Below are 16,196 nucleotides of genomic sequence, written 5' to 3'. Positions count from 1 at the left end.
TTCATGATTCCAGGTATCCTACAAATGATAACCTTCAACAATGATGAGACTTTAGGTTGCACCTTGCAGTCACATTGAAGAAGTTCTCAGTAAATGTACTTTGAGCAGACCAGCAAGGACTATACAACGTTCATAACAAGCTTTCAGCATTTATTTTCTAAATATATTTACTATATAATCTTGGGTTCAGAATATTTCTGCTCATGTTCCTCAAGCTGTCAGTTACTGTGTGTGCTCTCAAAAAATTCTGATGTCTACACACAAACACAGGATCAGGAGGACAAGCTTCAGGAGTAGGCTACTGAAGACAGACAGTCTTTCCAGGATTAAAGTCTTCACCCAACTGAAGCTATAAATGCATAACACACTTACACCGAGCTTTCACATGTGTATGTCATTATATGTCTTCGTGGTGTATTTTTTCAAGGTCTGACTATGTCCAACATCTGGCATCTCCTCAACTGCATCATCAATAAGTGACATGATTGAACAACTGAAATGAAAAACCATAGACACATTTCTTCAGTCCATAAAGAAAGGATCGCCTACAGGAATTCATCTACTAAACTTTGTAAAATATATTCCCTGCAGTATAGATCACACAAGGATAAAACACCATTGCATGAAGATCTAAATAGGATTATTATACAAGAGGAAAGGCTGGATTGTCTGTAAGAATTATATATCTGAATTAGGCCATCTAGGACACCTTGAACTTCCCTGCTTTGCAGTTTTTTGACCTTCATATCTCTCCATGGACTCTTCCATTTGGGTCATCTTCCTTTCTGTCATCGCTTGACTGTTTGCACAAGAGGGTTTAGGTCAGGTCTTGGATCTTGAGCTGTAAGTATATGTTCATTACGCAAAACAAATAAATAAAATGTAATTTAATTGAGGCAGTGTGGATCACGCAATTAAAATGGGGAACAGAATCTCTCAACACAATGATGTGATGTGATTTAGTTGTTTTATTATTATTATTTTGTTTTCATTTATTATTTTCCTTTTGACAAATGTTTTCTATTTCTGTATCTCTCCCTTTTTTCTAGAACTGTGGCAAATGTGCTGGTACCATTGATTAGCATTCACAACGTGAAGGCGCCTGCTGAGGTGGTTGAGATGCAATTAATATATGCTGGCCTCGAGATGGACATGATGGTATTCCATGTCATCTCAACTCAACTATTTGTGAGGTTTGTGTAGTTGTATTTAAACTAAATAGTGTCATTGTGTGTGTGGTTGAATCTCAGGTGGAGAGGCTCCTTGTGGATCTGTTCAGGTTGCCTCTGAGACGTAGGCCTCTCCCACCTTCCTGGCCGTTCGGCTGTTACAGCTGCTGGAGCATTACATTTGGACCCCTGCCAGATGTCCAACTCAAATTTTTTAAAATATAATTACAGATTATTATTGCACACATTGTGAACATGGTTCTACATTCATTCATTCATCTGAGGCATGTTTTCAGCTGCTTATACTGAATGGATTGTTCAATGCAAGGTGTTGTCATGCAGTGTATGTATAGGTCATAGAAAAAAAGGTCATATTTTTCACTTTCACTTTGGAAAATCATGTGACTTTAGCAGTGTGCTTTGAATCACTATGCTACAATGTTCCTCTTCAGCTAGCTTTTGGGGACCGAGAATCATCTTGTCAGACAGTATTTTGGAATATCAAGAAGATTCACTGACATTTATAGAAGACCTAGTGCCATTACCTTCAATAAACGTCATCTCACCAACACCTTCTGCACTCATACAGCCCTATATCATCACAGTTGGCTCATTTCCAGGAGAAAAACTTCCTTTCAAACCACCAAAGACAAGTCACAGGCCTATCTTTGTCTGTCACATCATAGTGACTATGGAAAAACATTGAAATGCACAACTGAGCTACATCTTACTACAGTTAACTAAGAATATCATTTATTTTATTATATTCATCGGTTTCATCGGGTCCCTTTCCACAGGGTTAATCAAGCACCATGCAGTCAATCACAATCTAGGTGCTTGATTTTATACACCTGAGAAAAGGGACCTGATGAAACCCACTGTAACATTTTCTGAAATATTTATTTGACTCTTAAGATGAATGTCTGCCCCCTGTCAGTGACAATTCGGTAGTTGCCGAGGGATACATGGCAGGATAACCACAGGGCGCTATGCTGTGACGGAGTGGAGGAGTTAGCGCCTCCTGCAGCCAGAACCACCTGAGGCTAATGGGTTGTTCAGCATGCTTCTTGGACTATGAAAAAAATAAAATAAAATAAAATGCTTCCGTGTTCCTCTTACAGTCCATACGCCTTTCTGCAGATGACATGAAGTTTGACAACTGAAAGATTGTTTTTAATGTCGTTGCACTTTCATGCAGGGGTGCTGCTAGAAAATATGGGCTCTATGACAGACAATAATTCTGGGCTCTCTGGGGGCCCCCGGCAGTGCTGGCCCTTTGAATTGTCCTAACCCTCCAACAGCCCCTGCTTTCATGGACACTATAGTGCCCCTCATATAGCCTCACCACAAGTCCTGGGGGCATCTCTTCTGATAACATTAACACAATATTCCACCTTATAGCCTAGTGTTTTGTCTTCAAAATCACTGCGAGGACGCGTTAACTGAGGTCTACACAGCAGTTAGACTATACTTTCAGCTACTGAATGCAGCCTAGTTCAGTGAATGCCATCAGATCTGCCTCAATAAATGTGATTTCAACCGGAATGGACCCCCTGACCTTGGCTTTGGCTCTGCCATTTTCAAAAGCATCACAAACATTGCCTGGTAAGTCATTCTCCATCTGTCAGTCGATCTGTGATGTTCTTTATCCATCAGATAGCCTAATTAATTATTATTAATGGGTAACAAAAGGAGAAGTGTGACTGGCCAAGTGACTAACTTTGCATCTCAAACAGGAGCCTCGTCACATTTGATTCACACTAATCCACTGTAGGTAGGCCTATATGTAGGCTACAAGTCGCTTTACGCCCCCGCAGCATCGTGTAAGGCCTATACGTCAAATCTAACCTGCAGTAGCCTATGTCCATATTGTGTCGAAAGTGACTGGTCGCATTGGCGTGTTCGCACTAATGCATGAGATGGTCAGAGGAGGGGTAGTGTGTTTGTGCTCACCGTGAACGAGCTGGAGTGGGCACGGTGCCAAACTGAACTCACTGACACTCCGTGCGCGGCCCGGATTGAGGCCAGCTTGCTCTGCAGAACGACAGCCAAAAACTGTGCGACTTGCCAACTACAGCCAAGCATGGCTCTTTTCGAGATCTGCCATAATAACTCTGTCCTGATCTCTATAAACTGCATTACTCATCCGTAAACAATTTTCAACATCACCGTCCCAATTCCTTTATCTATCAAATAGGCCTATGCAATAGCGTCTGAGCATCCTGGTCCTTTTAGTTCGGAAGCAATAGCCTACCTTCTCCGAGCTCAGTCACATAGGCTACCTGGATGTAGATCGCTGAATCGTAATGTTAACAAGTTGCAACTCAAAGACTCAATATTTTAAAAATAAGACAGGTTTGACATATTGTCGCATCTGCTAAATTACACGGCAGTATATCTTTCTATGCCACCGCTGTGGGATGGGATTCCGGAAGTCTCTTTCGTGTAGACAACACTTGATAATCAAATTCAGCATATAGCCTGCCTCTTGGGGCTGTTGAACGCTAGTATCGGCTGCCCCCTTGTGGCCATTTTAGTTTACGGTTATTACAAAGGCCTGTCTGACATGCGCAAAATCGTGCTATTCCTCCACGCAATCACATAGAAAGATGAAAGATCACATAACAAATAAACAGAAAAGACTTGATTTTCCAGGGTTTTTATTCAAATGTCAAGAGAAATTTCAGTCCCAGTCCCTTATTGTTTCAGAAAGCGTGCTTTGGTACTTCCCTCTCGAGCAGTGGGACCCTCTATAATGCTGAATTGGCCACAGCAGGTCCTCCTTTACTATCTGCAACTGCAGCTCAGATCTGGCACATTCAACCCATGTGGTGTTGTGTACTTGCAAATCATAGTCAAAAACAAAAACAAAACAACACAGGTATCTCCAAATCCAAACAAAACCCCAGTAACCATCACCCCCATGATCAGAGATCATCTGAAATCACAGATGTGGCCTCTGCTATAGGGGAACAATGCCAGTGATTGGGGGGGGGGGGGGGGGGGGGGGGGGGGGGGGGGTTCAAACAAAACACGGGAGAGATTTCAGAGAAGGAAGAAAATACTCTTGCATTTGACAAGAGAAACACAGATAGTGTTTCAATCACACAGGTCAGATATGGCTGTAAACACGTCTCTTCCACACACATATCAGCCGTGTGTTCAATGTATAAATGTACAGTCCAGTCTGACTGCCTCAATAGCAGCAGGTACAAGCACCATGATGTTCAGCTGTGATCATTTCAACCCAGTGTGTTCATTAAAGGTTGAGGACTGGCTTAAAAGTTGTGCATTTTCTAATACATGAGAATTCTCTCTCGAAGGTCGGCGATACAAACAGGGGTTGGTGTGCATGTAGGCCTTTGTTTGGATTTGAATGCCTTGGAACAGCAGTTTAAAAATTGAGATGCAAATACTGGTCTGACTGTACTTAAAACACATTCACTAAGAAAGCATGCACTTCCGCTGGGACAAGGCAAAAAAACACTCTCCCTCAGAACAACCCAGGTCAGAGTAACAGCAAGAGGCGGAACGCAAGAAAGTGCTGAGTTTTAATATCAACATAAAGAGATCAATATCAGAAATACAATGGGTCCTTCTGCCGGACTAGCCCAGGGCAGTGAGAGTCTGAGGAGGAGGAGGAGTCGGAGGGGAGGTCCTCCCTGGCTGATGGGAGATCGAAGACTCCAGGCTCTCTATCCTTCGCCGGATCAAGAAAACATACAATCCACTCTTCATGGAAGAAGCTTGAAGCTCTTTTCTTCTCTTCTTTTTAAAATAACAGTCTCTTCCAGGTTTTTGGGGGGGGTTTGGGGGGGGCATGGAAGTTGGTTGTGTGTGTGCGTGTGTGTGCGTGTGTGCATGTGTGCGTGTGTGCATGTGTGCGTGTGTGCGTGTGTGCGTGTGTGCGTGTGTGCGTGTGTGCGTGTGTGCGTGTGTGCGTGTTGTATGAATGACATTCAGCCAGTCAGTAGGTGTGTAAACGTACGTTAGTGAAGTCACAGCCCCACTCTGTGGGGACTTGTTTCATTAAAGGAAGCCTTTGCCAAACAGAAGGCCGGAATGGATGGCAGCTGACCAGAGAGAAATGTTAAAAACACTTGGCGCACACAGACGGGAAATACTTGTAGAGTTGATGAGATTTTTTTTAATGTTTTAAAGCCTTCATCCAAATGTAATGCCAGTCAAACAACAGAACTCAGACCAGTGGTAGATTGGCTCTGAATGAAATGTGTGGAGGGTGAACTGTGGATCTGATCTGAGCACAGGTCAGGGGGTTGGTAGTGACTGTCCACACCGGGAGAGATGACTTGGTAGCACCATTGATGCTTTCAGTCAGAAGACATCGTTTCGCTTCGTCTCACAAGATTCATTGATAAAACAGGAACACTGCTGTGGCCTCAACCCAGCAGCAGCCAATAAAGCCTTACCGGCCTGCTCCATGCACGTGTGCAACAGTCAGAATCTGCACTAGTCCTTTTGTTTTGACTGGCTGAATGTATACTGCTCGTGTGGTAAAGTGGAGGGGGGGGGGGGGGGGGGGGGGGGGGACATAATGTCATGAATGGCAACAGCTGGGACAATTTGATAGCCAAGGCAGCTTTTGCATAAAATACTGATAGTCAAGAGGGAGAGGACTGAAAGCAAGAGGAAAGCAGGCTCCCCAGAGACAGACTCTGGCGCCCATACTGCGGAGTGTACATAAATCAACTCAAGATTCCCCATGGAAGTCCGGAAGGAAAAAAAAAAAAATTACAGAATAAATAAAAAAAATAATAATAAAATATCATAGGAGCTTTTCCATTTCCAAACAAAGGGGAAATAATAATCCATTTAAATTTTTGTCTTGTACTTTTTTTTTTTTATATATATAAACTATTAGCACTTCGGGAAGCAAATTCTGCCCAGCCCGAGCTCAGTGTCAGCAGCGAGGGGGAGAGGGGGGGGAAGGGGAGTGAGGGCTGATGCAGGGGGTCCTCGGAGAGAGGTGGATTTTCCACAGGCACTCTCTAGAGACGCCTCTGTGTGTGCTAGGAGGGATGGGAAATGGGCTGAGGAGGGACTCGAGGCTTTCTCCCAAAAGAGTTGGATCAACAGAGAATGAAATGACATGGAGAAGGAGAGAGAGGGGTTGGGGGTGTGGAGCACAGAGGGACCCTGTCTGGGGAGATCAGGTGAGGGTCGGGGTCGGGGGGGGGGGGGGGTTGGGGTGGTGGGCCCATCCCTCCGTGGCGTGGCACATTAGAGCGTGTTTGTTTGTTTGTTTGTTTGTGGCGCGGGCCGGGCCAGAGACACCAGCCAGCCAGTCCTTGAGGCCGCCTGAACCCCCCGCCTGGTTACCAGAGGGGGCGCGTGCGGCGCGCAGAGACACTAGTGCCAGCTCTGCAGCTGCTGCTGGTCGTACTCTGCTATCAGTCTCTTGATGTGAGCCAGCTTATTGTGCAGGTACTCACAGCGGTTCTTCTCCTGACTGTAGTGCGGGTTAGTCTGGGAGAAACAGAAAGACTGGTGAGGGAGGTGGTGGAGACAGTAAGTGACAATATACAAAAATAAATAACAGTTAATGAAAACTCTATATCCAAAATGTAATACCTTTTTAATTTTGCGATACTCTTCAAGTATCTGATTGTGGATTAGCTGTGGGCACAAAAACAGAGCATGTAAATATGTTTGGCAGGGGCAATAGGACCAGATGGCGGTAACAGAACGCAGTGACTGAGTCGCTGTGTGCAGACAGGCATAATTGCCTCTCTAACCATGTGCTGGTTAAGCCATATATCTGATGTTTGATTGGCTTTGAATGAAATATTGTTGTTTTAACTACTGCTCAAAAAGCTGCTGGTAGGCAACCCAAATGATTAGTGTATTTCACTGGTAGTTACATTACATTACATTATTACATTACATTAGACACTTTTTAACCAAAGCGACTTACGACATGGTAAAAAGGTGTAAACATGGTAGTTGCCTGCGTTTATTTATTTAAGGCCTATAGGTTGTCAATGGAGCAAACCTTAAGGCAGACATGGTTCAAATGTACCTTGTATTTGTCTGTGCCCTGCTGCAGCTGCTTGAGCTCTGCGTCCAGTATGGTGAACTGGCGCGTGATGCCCTCGATGCGCGCGTGCAGCCCCCGGTACTCGCTGTACTCAGAGTTAAAGTCATTCTTGTAGCCCTGCCGCTGCTCCGGAGAGGCAATCACAGTGTACTTCCTGTAAACAGAGACATGGATGAATAAGATGAGGGACTACTTAGGAGTCCTGGGCTAAAACTGCTGGACTTGTGCAGTGGTACAAGACTGTTGACAATGATTATTTAATAACACTTTTTTAATTCTGTACACTGAATGAAAAGACTCTTACAATAAATAGTCGGCCACCTCTGGTGGCGTTGGGGCACTGGAGCTGTCACACGTTCCATTGAGATCTGAAAGCAATTAAAAAGTATTACTTAACAAAACAACTAGTGTGTTGTGCATGACAAGTGGATGACAAGAGAAGAACCAAGACAATTAGTTGTTCACAATAGACAATTAAAATGTCCATTACAGACGCATGAACCTTTCCAAAGATACAGGTGCATATGGCTTTTGCACTTCAGGATGCAGTTTGCAATAGTCATTTACTGTGTATTAGCCACATTGTGTAATAAGCCACAGGACAGTGCTTTATGCAAGTTAAAAGAAACAAAGCCATATTAATACCATATTAACTGCCCCCAATGTATTAACCTCATAGCTGAAGAAATGTTGCAAAATCAATGTATAAGCCGTGGCTAATAGTTGGGAAATGATGGTAGGATAGAATAGCATTTCTGTAGTGTGTGTGCGTACCTGTGCTCTTGTGTGGGCCGCTGCTGGCCTTCATGCCGTCCGGACTGGAGGAGATCTCGCAGGCTTTCCTCTGGTCAGCCACGCGCTCCTCTCCTCCCCTCCTCTCTCTGCGGCTCTCCCGGTCCTTGTCCTTCTCCCGTTCCCGGTCTTTCGACTTCTCCTTGTCCTTGTGCTTCTTGGACTTCTTCTTGGTCTTGCCGTGCGGGGCGGGCGAGGGGGGTTTGGGGTGGGCGCGCGCGGGGTCCGGGCACGGGGAGAGGGTCTGGGGCGCGGGCGCGGCGGGGGGCAGGCTGGAGGCCGGCCCAGAGGCGGCGGGGTGCGGCGCCGGCTGGGACAGCCGCTCGGCCACCGCCATAGTGTCCCGGCCGTCGCTGTCGCGGCCGTTGTGGTTGGAGTCGTTGCTGACGTCCGAGAGCGGGTCGAAGGGCCGCGGCAGGTCCAGACGCGGCAGGTCCAGCAGCGGTGCTGGCGGCAGGGCCGAGCTCGACGCGGCGCTCTCCACCGACAGGGGGGTCAGGAGGGACGACGTCCCGGACGAGGACGCCTCCTTGCCATTGGAGGAGCTCAGCTTGCCGTTGATTGGTGCAGCAGGCTTGCTGACCAGATGAGATATCCGAGGCTTTTTGTTGGCCAGAGGGTCAATGAACTCTGTAGCTGGCCGTTTCTGTTGCGCAAATATAGGCCTCATTATTAAAAGTAACATATTTGGCCACAGTTATGACAAAACTTCAACAATATGCTCACACATACATTTGTGTGTGTGTGTGTGTGTGTTAACCTGAGAAGGCGAGCTGCTGGCTGGCTCCTTGGGGGGACTTGCAGGCACCTCGGCTGCGGCTGGGGCTGGGGTCTTGCTGGGAGTCTTGCACAGTTTCCTGCAGGTACACCAGCACAAGCACACTCCATTGAGCACGCGGACATATACACTCAAACACTCACGGAGCAGCGGCCACGTCACTAGCTGATAATCGGTCGACCCTGATCTGATTGAATCCATGGACATAAATTTCATTCTATCTTCATATCTGCTAAATGTCAGTCAATTTTATCTTTCACCTACACACACAGCACAGACATACAAACTCAAACGGTACACCATGACAACAAGTCTTAACTCCCACATGACATTCATCTCAGGCGCACAAGAAATCTATGCTAAAGCATGATAAAGTTTGAACGAGTTTGGCGTTAGATTATCATCTGCAGTGTGTGGGAATAGAACAGAATGGGCACTCTCCGCTGCCTGGCAGGCCTGGGTGAATCAGTGGCACTGTGGGCAGGAGCTGAGGACATGGCAGACTGCTCTCCACTCATACACCCACCCAGCTACACTGCATCAGCCTAGCGCTCTCTCCCCCTCTCACGCTTTCTCTCACGCGCACACACACACACACCTATCATACACAGTCACACACCACACACATTTATACCGACTTACACACGCAGCCATATCACTCATCTCCCAAGACACACAAACTCAGTGCTTCAGCCCTCTGACACACGCACACCTCCCACATTGTAGCTGTGGAGAGGGCCTACACACACACACACACACACACACCCCGCACACACCCCCTCTCATTACACACGAGCGGTGGGGGAATGACACACCAGCCACAGGCTGCCTGATGCACGAGCTGGATGGAGAGCTGGAGGGAGGCCCTGCCTTCTGGGCTACTGGCTCCTCGCCCAGCACGAGCGCCGGGGAGAGGCGGCTGGTTGGGTGAACAATAAAAACAGGTTGGGAAAAATCGATGAGGGGCAGCATAAAACTGAAAGATGTCCCGCTACAGCAGCTCAGTCTACGAGAAGTGTGGAAAGAGGCATTCTTGTGAATGACTCATTCAGCTGTAGCTGCGGGCAGCACAAATGGGGGGGACTCCCGATTGTTGTAGTCGCGGTGGTTTGCCAGTAGAGGGCAGCAACAGACAGCTTCAGCCCAATCATCACTGGAGTGCATGTTATGCAGTGTATCTGAGAGCTGAGAGGGGTGGGGGGGGGAGTAGCTTGCTTGATTGCGTGTGTGTGTGTGTGTGTGTGTGTGTGTGTGTGTGTGTGTCGCATTTTCCTATGAGTTGAGGGCAAAGGAGAAGTGGGGGTGCATGTGTGTATCAGTCACTAACTGTGAAGCGTGTGTGAGCAATGTGTGAGTGTGAAATGGAGATTAATGTTTCTCTTGAACTCGAAGACTCGTGGGTGTGTCTGCATGAAAATGAGAGTGAGTGAAAAAGTGAGAGGGAAAGAGTGAGTTTGTGTGTGTGTGTGTGTGTGTGTGTGTGTGTGTGTGTGTGTGTGGTAGGTCCAACCCCACAGCGCAGCTCCGAGGGGTGGGCCTGAGGTCGAGGCGCTGGCCGGCTGCCACCTCCTCACATGGATCAGCATGTTCAGGGACAGTCTGCCGTTACCAATGTCCCCTGCGCCTTCCTCCCCGCAAGCCCACTGCAGCCCTTCTGCAGCAGAGCCCTTCCTGCACACGCACAGCGCAGCCTCTCAGGACTGCCCCTTTACTAGCCAATCTGGCTCGGGCCGCTCCTCGCCATGACTGGGACTCAGTGTCTTCGCAAACAGCTACCAGCTGACCAACTGACCAGGGCTCAAAGCGCAGGGCTAAACACACAAAACACACATATGCCGCTGTGCACGCAGAGTGAGCGCACAGGACATGACCGCACGCGGCCGCCGAGACCGGACCCCACGGCCGATTAGTGTAACGTTAGTTCTGAAAGGGCGCTCATTCAGAAAACGAGACTGTGGGAAAATATTTTGATGAGTGGTGCTGTCCAGACTGCTGGGCTGGTGTGGGTTTACCCGGCATCCCACCGCGCGCCGCTATATTTAGCCGCTCGGCTGTCTGCGCCGTGCGGAGCGGAGCGCTGCTGTGCCCTGCCGCTCGCTGGCTCGCTCGCTCGCTGGCTCGGAGAGCATGAGAAACCCGAGTTTTCCACTGGGGCTGCGAGGGGCGCAGACAGAGCGACACAGACCGAGGCAGACAGGAGAGGCTTCAGCGACTCCGACCGCACGGCTGAAAGGAGGGACGGCTAAGGCCAGGGCACGGCCCGGCTCCTGGACTGAAACGCAGACTAGCTGCTGAACTCAACTCGATATCGAGCCTGAGACGGTTCTTATTATGCAGCGCAGTGCATTGATCACCTCAAATCCATATCAAAGACCATATCCAACTCATACAAGCAACACTTTGGTCCAAGCTTGCACACACAAATACAGCATACACCAAAAGAAGTGTCCAGCCTATGCTTTCAGTATCAGTAAGGGTAAAAAGAGGTGAAACTTGATGTGATCCAGCTGAGCAAACAAATATGTCTCGCCCACCCTCTCTCAAGGGCCAGCTATGAAACACCTGCCCAGTCGGGCCACCTTGGAGCCTGGCCTGGAGGGACACAACTGACCTTACCCTGGCCTGGCCTCATCACACCTGCCTTCAGGGACACATCTGGGGCCTTTCAAGGCTGACAAGCGCTGCTATGATGCATTCAAAAACTGACCACTCATAACCTCCTAAAATTCCTATAATTCAAAACTGGAGTTCCCCCTCCTTTTAGAATGGCAAGCCCCTTGTTTTCTCAATGAGACACTCAACAGTCATCCATTTGCATTGTGGTTGTCATTTCCTTGAAGCTGGTGGGGTGGGCAGGGGCTTTTGCTCACCGTACAAGGATCCGCTTCAGGATCTGCTGGTCCACCTCAGCGTAGCCAGGCCAGTCCTTCTGGATCTCCTTGAACAGGCAGTCCTTCAGCGTGAAGGTGTTGTCTTTCCCGTTCAGGTTAGCCACCTGCAGAGAGAGGGGGTGGTGGTGGTGAAGGGGAACAAATCTTTCAGATGAACACACACAGACACAGATACAGACACAAATAAACTTGACTAGTAATTACTGCCCCCAGGCAATCAGTCAGTCTATTCTCCTCTGACGCCATTACGCCAGAACAGCAGCATGTGGTGTGGGCTGCATGATTCAGGTCAGGTCCCGTCTTTAGCCCCGTCTTAACTAACACCCACGCATGACTTGCTTGTAGCTGCGGCCTTGCTGCGCTCTGGCCACTACGGTGACTCAGCGTGGGCAGCGCTGGCCACTTCAGTGATCTCCGGGGCGCGCGCTCCAGGGCAACAATGGCTGCGTGAGAGGAGTGGAATCTGCAGCGCTGCGGAATTCTCCGCGTCGTGTGCGGGGCGACACCCAGAGTGGCAGAGAACTCGACGCCCAAAAATAAAAAAAACGCCAGACGCACCGCCGGCGAGCCGCTACGGCTGGCCCGGGATTTCTGAAACATTGTTTTTTTTCAGGGTTTTCCATGCATCTGGAGAGGCAATTGTCGTTCGACACAGAGAAAACAGACACCTCATAAATGAACAACCTCCAGAATTAGACTCTACAGCCTGTGTGTTTGACAAGGGATTTTCATACACTCCAAGTGCCTCCAGAATCCAGAAAAAATCCTCTCAATTTGCTCACTGTTAGCTAATGGCTTTTCTCTAAGCACCCCAAAATCTCTTGTAGTACAACCCTGACTACAACCCCCCCCCATCCCCCCTGCTCTGATCTATCTCCCTGTGAGTCCCCCACACAGCCACCCTCATTCTCTGTGTGTGTGTGTGTGCGTGTGTGTGTGTGTGTGTGTGCGCGTGTGTGTGTGTGAGAGCATGTGTTCTCTATATCTCTTGGTCTCTCTCTGTTCATCCCTTGAGTCTTCCTTTCCCCTCATTGTCTCCACTGCCCAGGGTGGAGTCCCCCACATAGCCACCCTCATTCTGTGTGTGTGTGTGTGTGTGTGTGTGTGTGTGTGTGTGTGTGTGTGGCGCTGACCTGTTGCAGGAGGCTGTCCAGAGAGTCCTTGTCCTGCTGCGTGAGGCTGTCCTTCTGCAGGCGCAGGATGAGCTCGGGCTTGCGGTAGGGCTTGAGGGCCAGCAGGTGCGTGAGGCGCTCCCTCAGGGGCCGCAGCTGCGCCCCGCCGCCCCCTCCCTTCCGCGGCGCGCTCGACGAGATGAGCACGGGCCGCGAGGTGCGCCGCGACGGAGCGATGTCCGTCAGGCCCGGGACCGGCCCGCGCCGCTGCACGCGCTTCCCTGGAGACACACACGCACACACAGACGCACACAGACGGCTGTTATTACTGATGCACATGTAGTGATAACACACACTTAATCATTACGCAAGCTATAATTCCCCTGTCTGCGGACTTTGCCAGCACACTGATGGCAGACTCCGTAATCAGAGACCAATACAGAAGGAGATGCCAAACACCATCTGTGATTAGCTTCAAGACACACACATCATTAAGCAAATTGCACACACCAAGAAATACATACACAACATTACACAATTAACACACATACTGTACACGCACAATCATAGAACTGCTTAAACAGCATTAGCACCAAATATAATCAGTTGCTGGCTTTTCAAGTTCTGCTCGTTTTCCCCTTTTGAATGGGCTGATAGACAAAAGTGCCAGTCATCATGTGAGCGCAGATCACGTGACCTGGTGGTCATATGACCACAGGATCATGTGACTGTCCTTAAGCACCTCCAGCAGTCGTCGTCTCTCTGGTCATCATGATGAGTGTCTCTCTCTCTCTCTCTCTCTCTCTGCACACCTCCCACACAGCTCTCTGAGCCACACGGGGAGCTCTGCTCTCTCTCGCTGCTGACCTAGACTTTGGCACCGCATGCCAACACCTCGCACACCGAGTCCTCCTGCTCTCAGATCCAAGCACACAGACGCAGCCAGCAGTTCCAACGATCAACTCAGCTCACATCAGGGAGGAGATGGGCATGAAACCTGCCTGGCCGTGAGGCAGACTCAGTGGGCCAGTACGTCTCATATCCTCAATTTGGGAGTGTATTCAGTGCTGTAAGGATTACTGAAATGACATACTCAAATGTCATTCTTTGTAGAACCACAGGCCATTCCATGAACAAAGAAAAAAAGAATCCCTAATAAATATGTTAAAGTATTAAACACAACACTAGGGCTGCTTTAAATTCAGTATCACTGCTCACTTTGAAATATGATCCAGAGTCAGACCAAATTGAAACAAAGGCACTCTGCCGAAGGTGGCAAACTTCAGAGAGGATGGACAAATACTCAAACAATAGCTCAAACAAAAGAGTAGCAGCACTCTCATGGCAGCTGTGGTTATATTGCCAAACATAGCAACATCAGAACAGAAAACAGAAACATCTCTTTAATCTGTGGTGAAAGTCTCACTCTGTCCCCTTACAAGAATAGTGTATAACAAATGGAGTTGTACTTGCAGTCCTTTAAGAAATAATCTCAAGCCTTTATCTGGGGCAAAGGTGGTACACCATCATAAGGCACTGCTTTCAAAACTTGGTACAAAAATAAAATACTAGAATAAACCAGAAAATAATCAGCCAATACAGTCATAGACAAGTCATTCCACTCTCTCAACACCTGCCTACATAGACACAGCATGTAGCACCACTTAGGACTTCACAGAATGTGTGTCTGTCTAGCACAGGAAGTTCTCCGAAAACCTGGGAGAGAGCGGGAACCAACCAGATTAGGACCGGAGCAAGTACAGCTTGTGCTCACTCCTACGCCAAGGGGGTAAACAATAAACCATCCTGTGCCAGTCTTACCATGAGTAGCACAGTGGGGCTTGCCAGTCCGCAAGCAAAGACGTCATGCCAGCTATGCCAATTATATCCAACCCAGAACAGAACTGTGTATCTTTCCTTGCTCGTACGGGAAGTGTCAGGTGCTGATCCACACAAACTGAAGCGCAGCACACCAGCTCTTACAGACCGCCGAATTGTGTAATGTTCTCGCTGGAAAAACACATGCGCGCACAAAACAGTCTGTACCAAAGGCTAAATGGTGCAGGATGCAATCCCTATTGAACCCAGAACAGACGCTGTTCTTACTGAGCACTAAATAATTCAGGGCGACTCGTCTTTACAGGCTGCGGAACAGTGCGGCATGGATGCTGAACGCCGGTGCTGCATGACATGTAATTTCTGGACACTGCAGCGGGCAACTCCTTGCAGGAGCGAGTCGATCGGTGAGTGCAGGCAGAGAGCAGGGAGGTCAGGGCAGGCTGCCAGCCAGCCAGCACCCGTGCGCGTGTGCCTTACCCACGTATCGGCCGCCGGGCTTGATGACGATGGCGCCTCGGCTGCGCGTCTCCTCCTCCACCTGGGCCATGCTCTGCCTGGCCTTCTGGTAGGAGTCGTCCGTGGCGCACACCGTGATCTTGTCCTGGATGCCGCCCAGGCAGTCCAGCTCCACACTGCCATCTCTGCCGGGAGACAAACGAGGAGCAGATGAGACAGACGCTGAAGGCCCCGAGAGAGGCTGAACCACAACATAGCATGAGAGAGGGTGAATCAGATAAGTGAACAGATGGGGCATGTGTGGGGAGAGGTTTCAGATTAGACCGTTCAGACTAGATTATCCCTTCAAAAGTGAAAGTTACGAGCAGTTCTACTATTTTGGCTAACAGTGCATGTTGGATGCTTTAGCTATTCCCTCGATAAGGATTTAGCATCAAAGCAAAACTCAGCCGATAAAACTGAGACAGCTAAGAAAATAATCAGGATGAGAACCAAAACCGCATGTTTGTGACCAGGGCCAAATCATCCACATGGCCATTAGCAGAGGTCAGTGTGATTGGCCCATAGGGCAGTACTGAGGGCTGGGTACAGTGGCTTTGCTGGGACCAGACTAAGCTCCCACTTCCACTTCCCATCAACCATCTGCTGAAATTAGATTTGGTGTCGGCGCGGCCCTCTCCGCCGCAAGCCAACGAGGTAATTGGGCAGCTGGTGTTCTGACACTGGACCCGGGCCAGGGATTCGGCACGCACATTTCTGATTGATGCGCTACAACTGGACGTGACCTCCAGCCGTGCCCCCGTCTTTACACTGAACAGAGACGTGGGAGCGCCCACTCGCCTGTGGCTCGCAAACAAACTTAAGAGTAATGACTTGCTGCAGTGGCTCAGGCCTGTAGTACGCATAAATCTCGCCATTAAAATAAATCTGTGGGTGCGCGTGCACGCATGCATGTGTGTGTATACATATCTGAGAGAGAGCAGGGATGACAGAGACAAAGAGAGTGAGTGTAAGACAGCCAGTGGGATCAAAAGCTAAAAAAAAGTGAGAGCAAGAAACGAAAGTGGGTGAGAGTGTGTGAAAGATAAACAGTGGAGAGAG

General features: G+C 48.8%; 1 protein-coding gene across 1 annotated transcript in view; it reads right to left on the bottom strand.

The window, feature by feature from the left end:
* Window positions 1–3,812: 3,812 nt before the first annotated feature.
* Window positions 3,813–16,196, bottom strand: part of ell (elongation factor RNA polymerase II) — a 31,885-nt gene continuing 19,501 nt past the window's right edge. The window contains exons 4-12 of the mRNA XM_062555520.1: window positions 15,117–15,280; window positions 12,822–13,081; window positions 11,668–11,792; window positions 8,780–8,876; window positions 8,002–8,665; window positions 7,532–7,595; window positions 7,210–7,381; window positions 6,762–6,806; window positions 3,813–6,656 (exon numbers count right to left, since the gene is read on the bottom strand). Of these exons, the coding sequence (XP_062411504.1) occupies window positions 6,540–6,656; window positions 6,762–6,806; window positions 7,210–7,381; window positions 7,532–7,595; window positions 8,002–8,665; window positions 8,780–8,876; window positions 11,668–11,792; window positions 12,822–13,081; window positions 15,117–15,280 (1,708 nt within the window). The 3' untranslated portion in view covers window positions 3,813–6,539. The remainder of the gene's footprint in view (window positions 6,657–6,761; window positions 6,807–7,209; window positions 7,382–7,531; window positions 7,596–8,001; window positions 8,666–8,779; window positions 8,877–11,667; window positions 11,793–12,821; window positions 13,082–15,116; window positions 15,281–16,196) is intronic.

This window comes from Sardina pilchardus, chromosome 15 (assembly GCF_963854185.1).
Source record: "Sardina pilchardus chromosome 15, fSarPil1.1, whole genome shotgun sequence".
Classification (NCBI taxonomy): domain Eukaryota; kingdom Metazoa; phylum Chordata; class Actinopteri; order Clupeiformes; family Clupeidae; genus Sardina; species Sardina pilchardus.
This window is presented reverse-complemented; position numbering and strand designations above follow the sequence as displayed.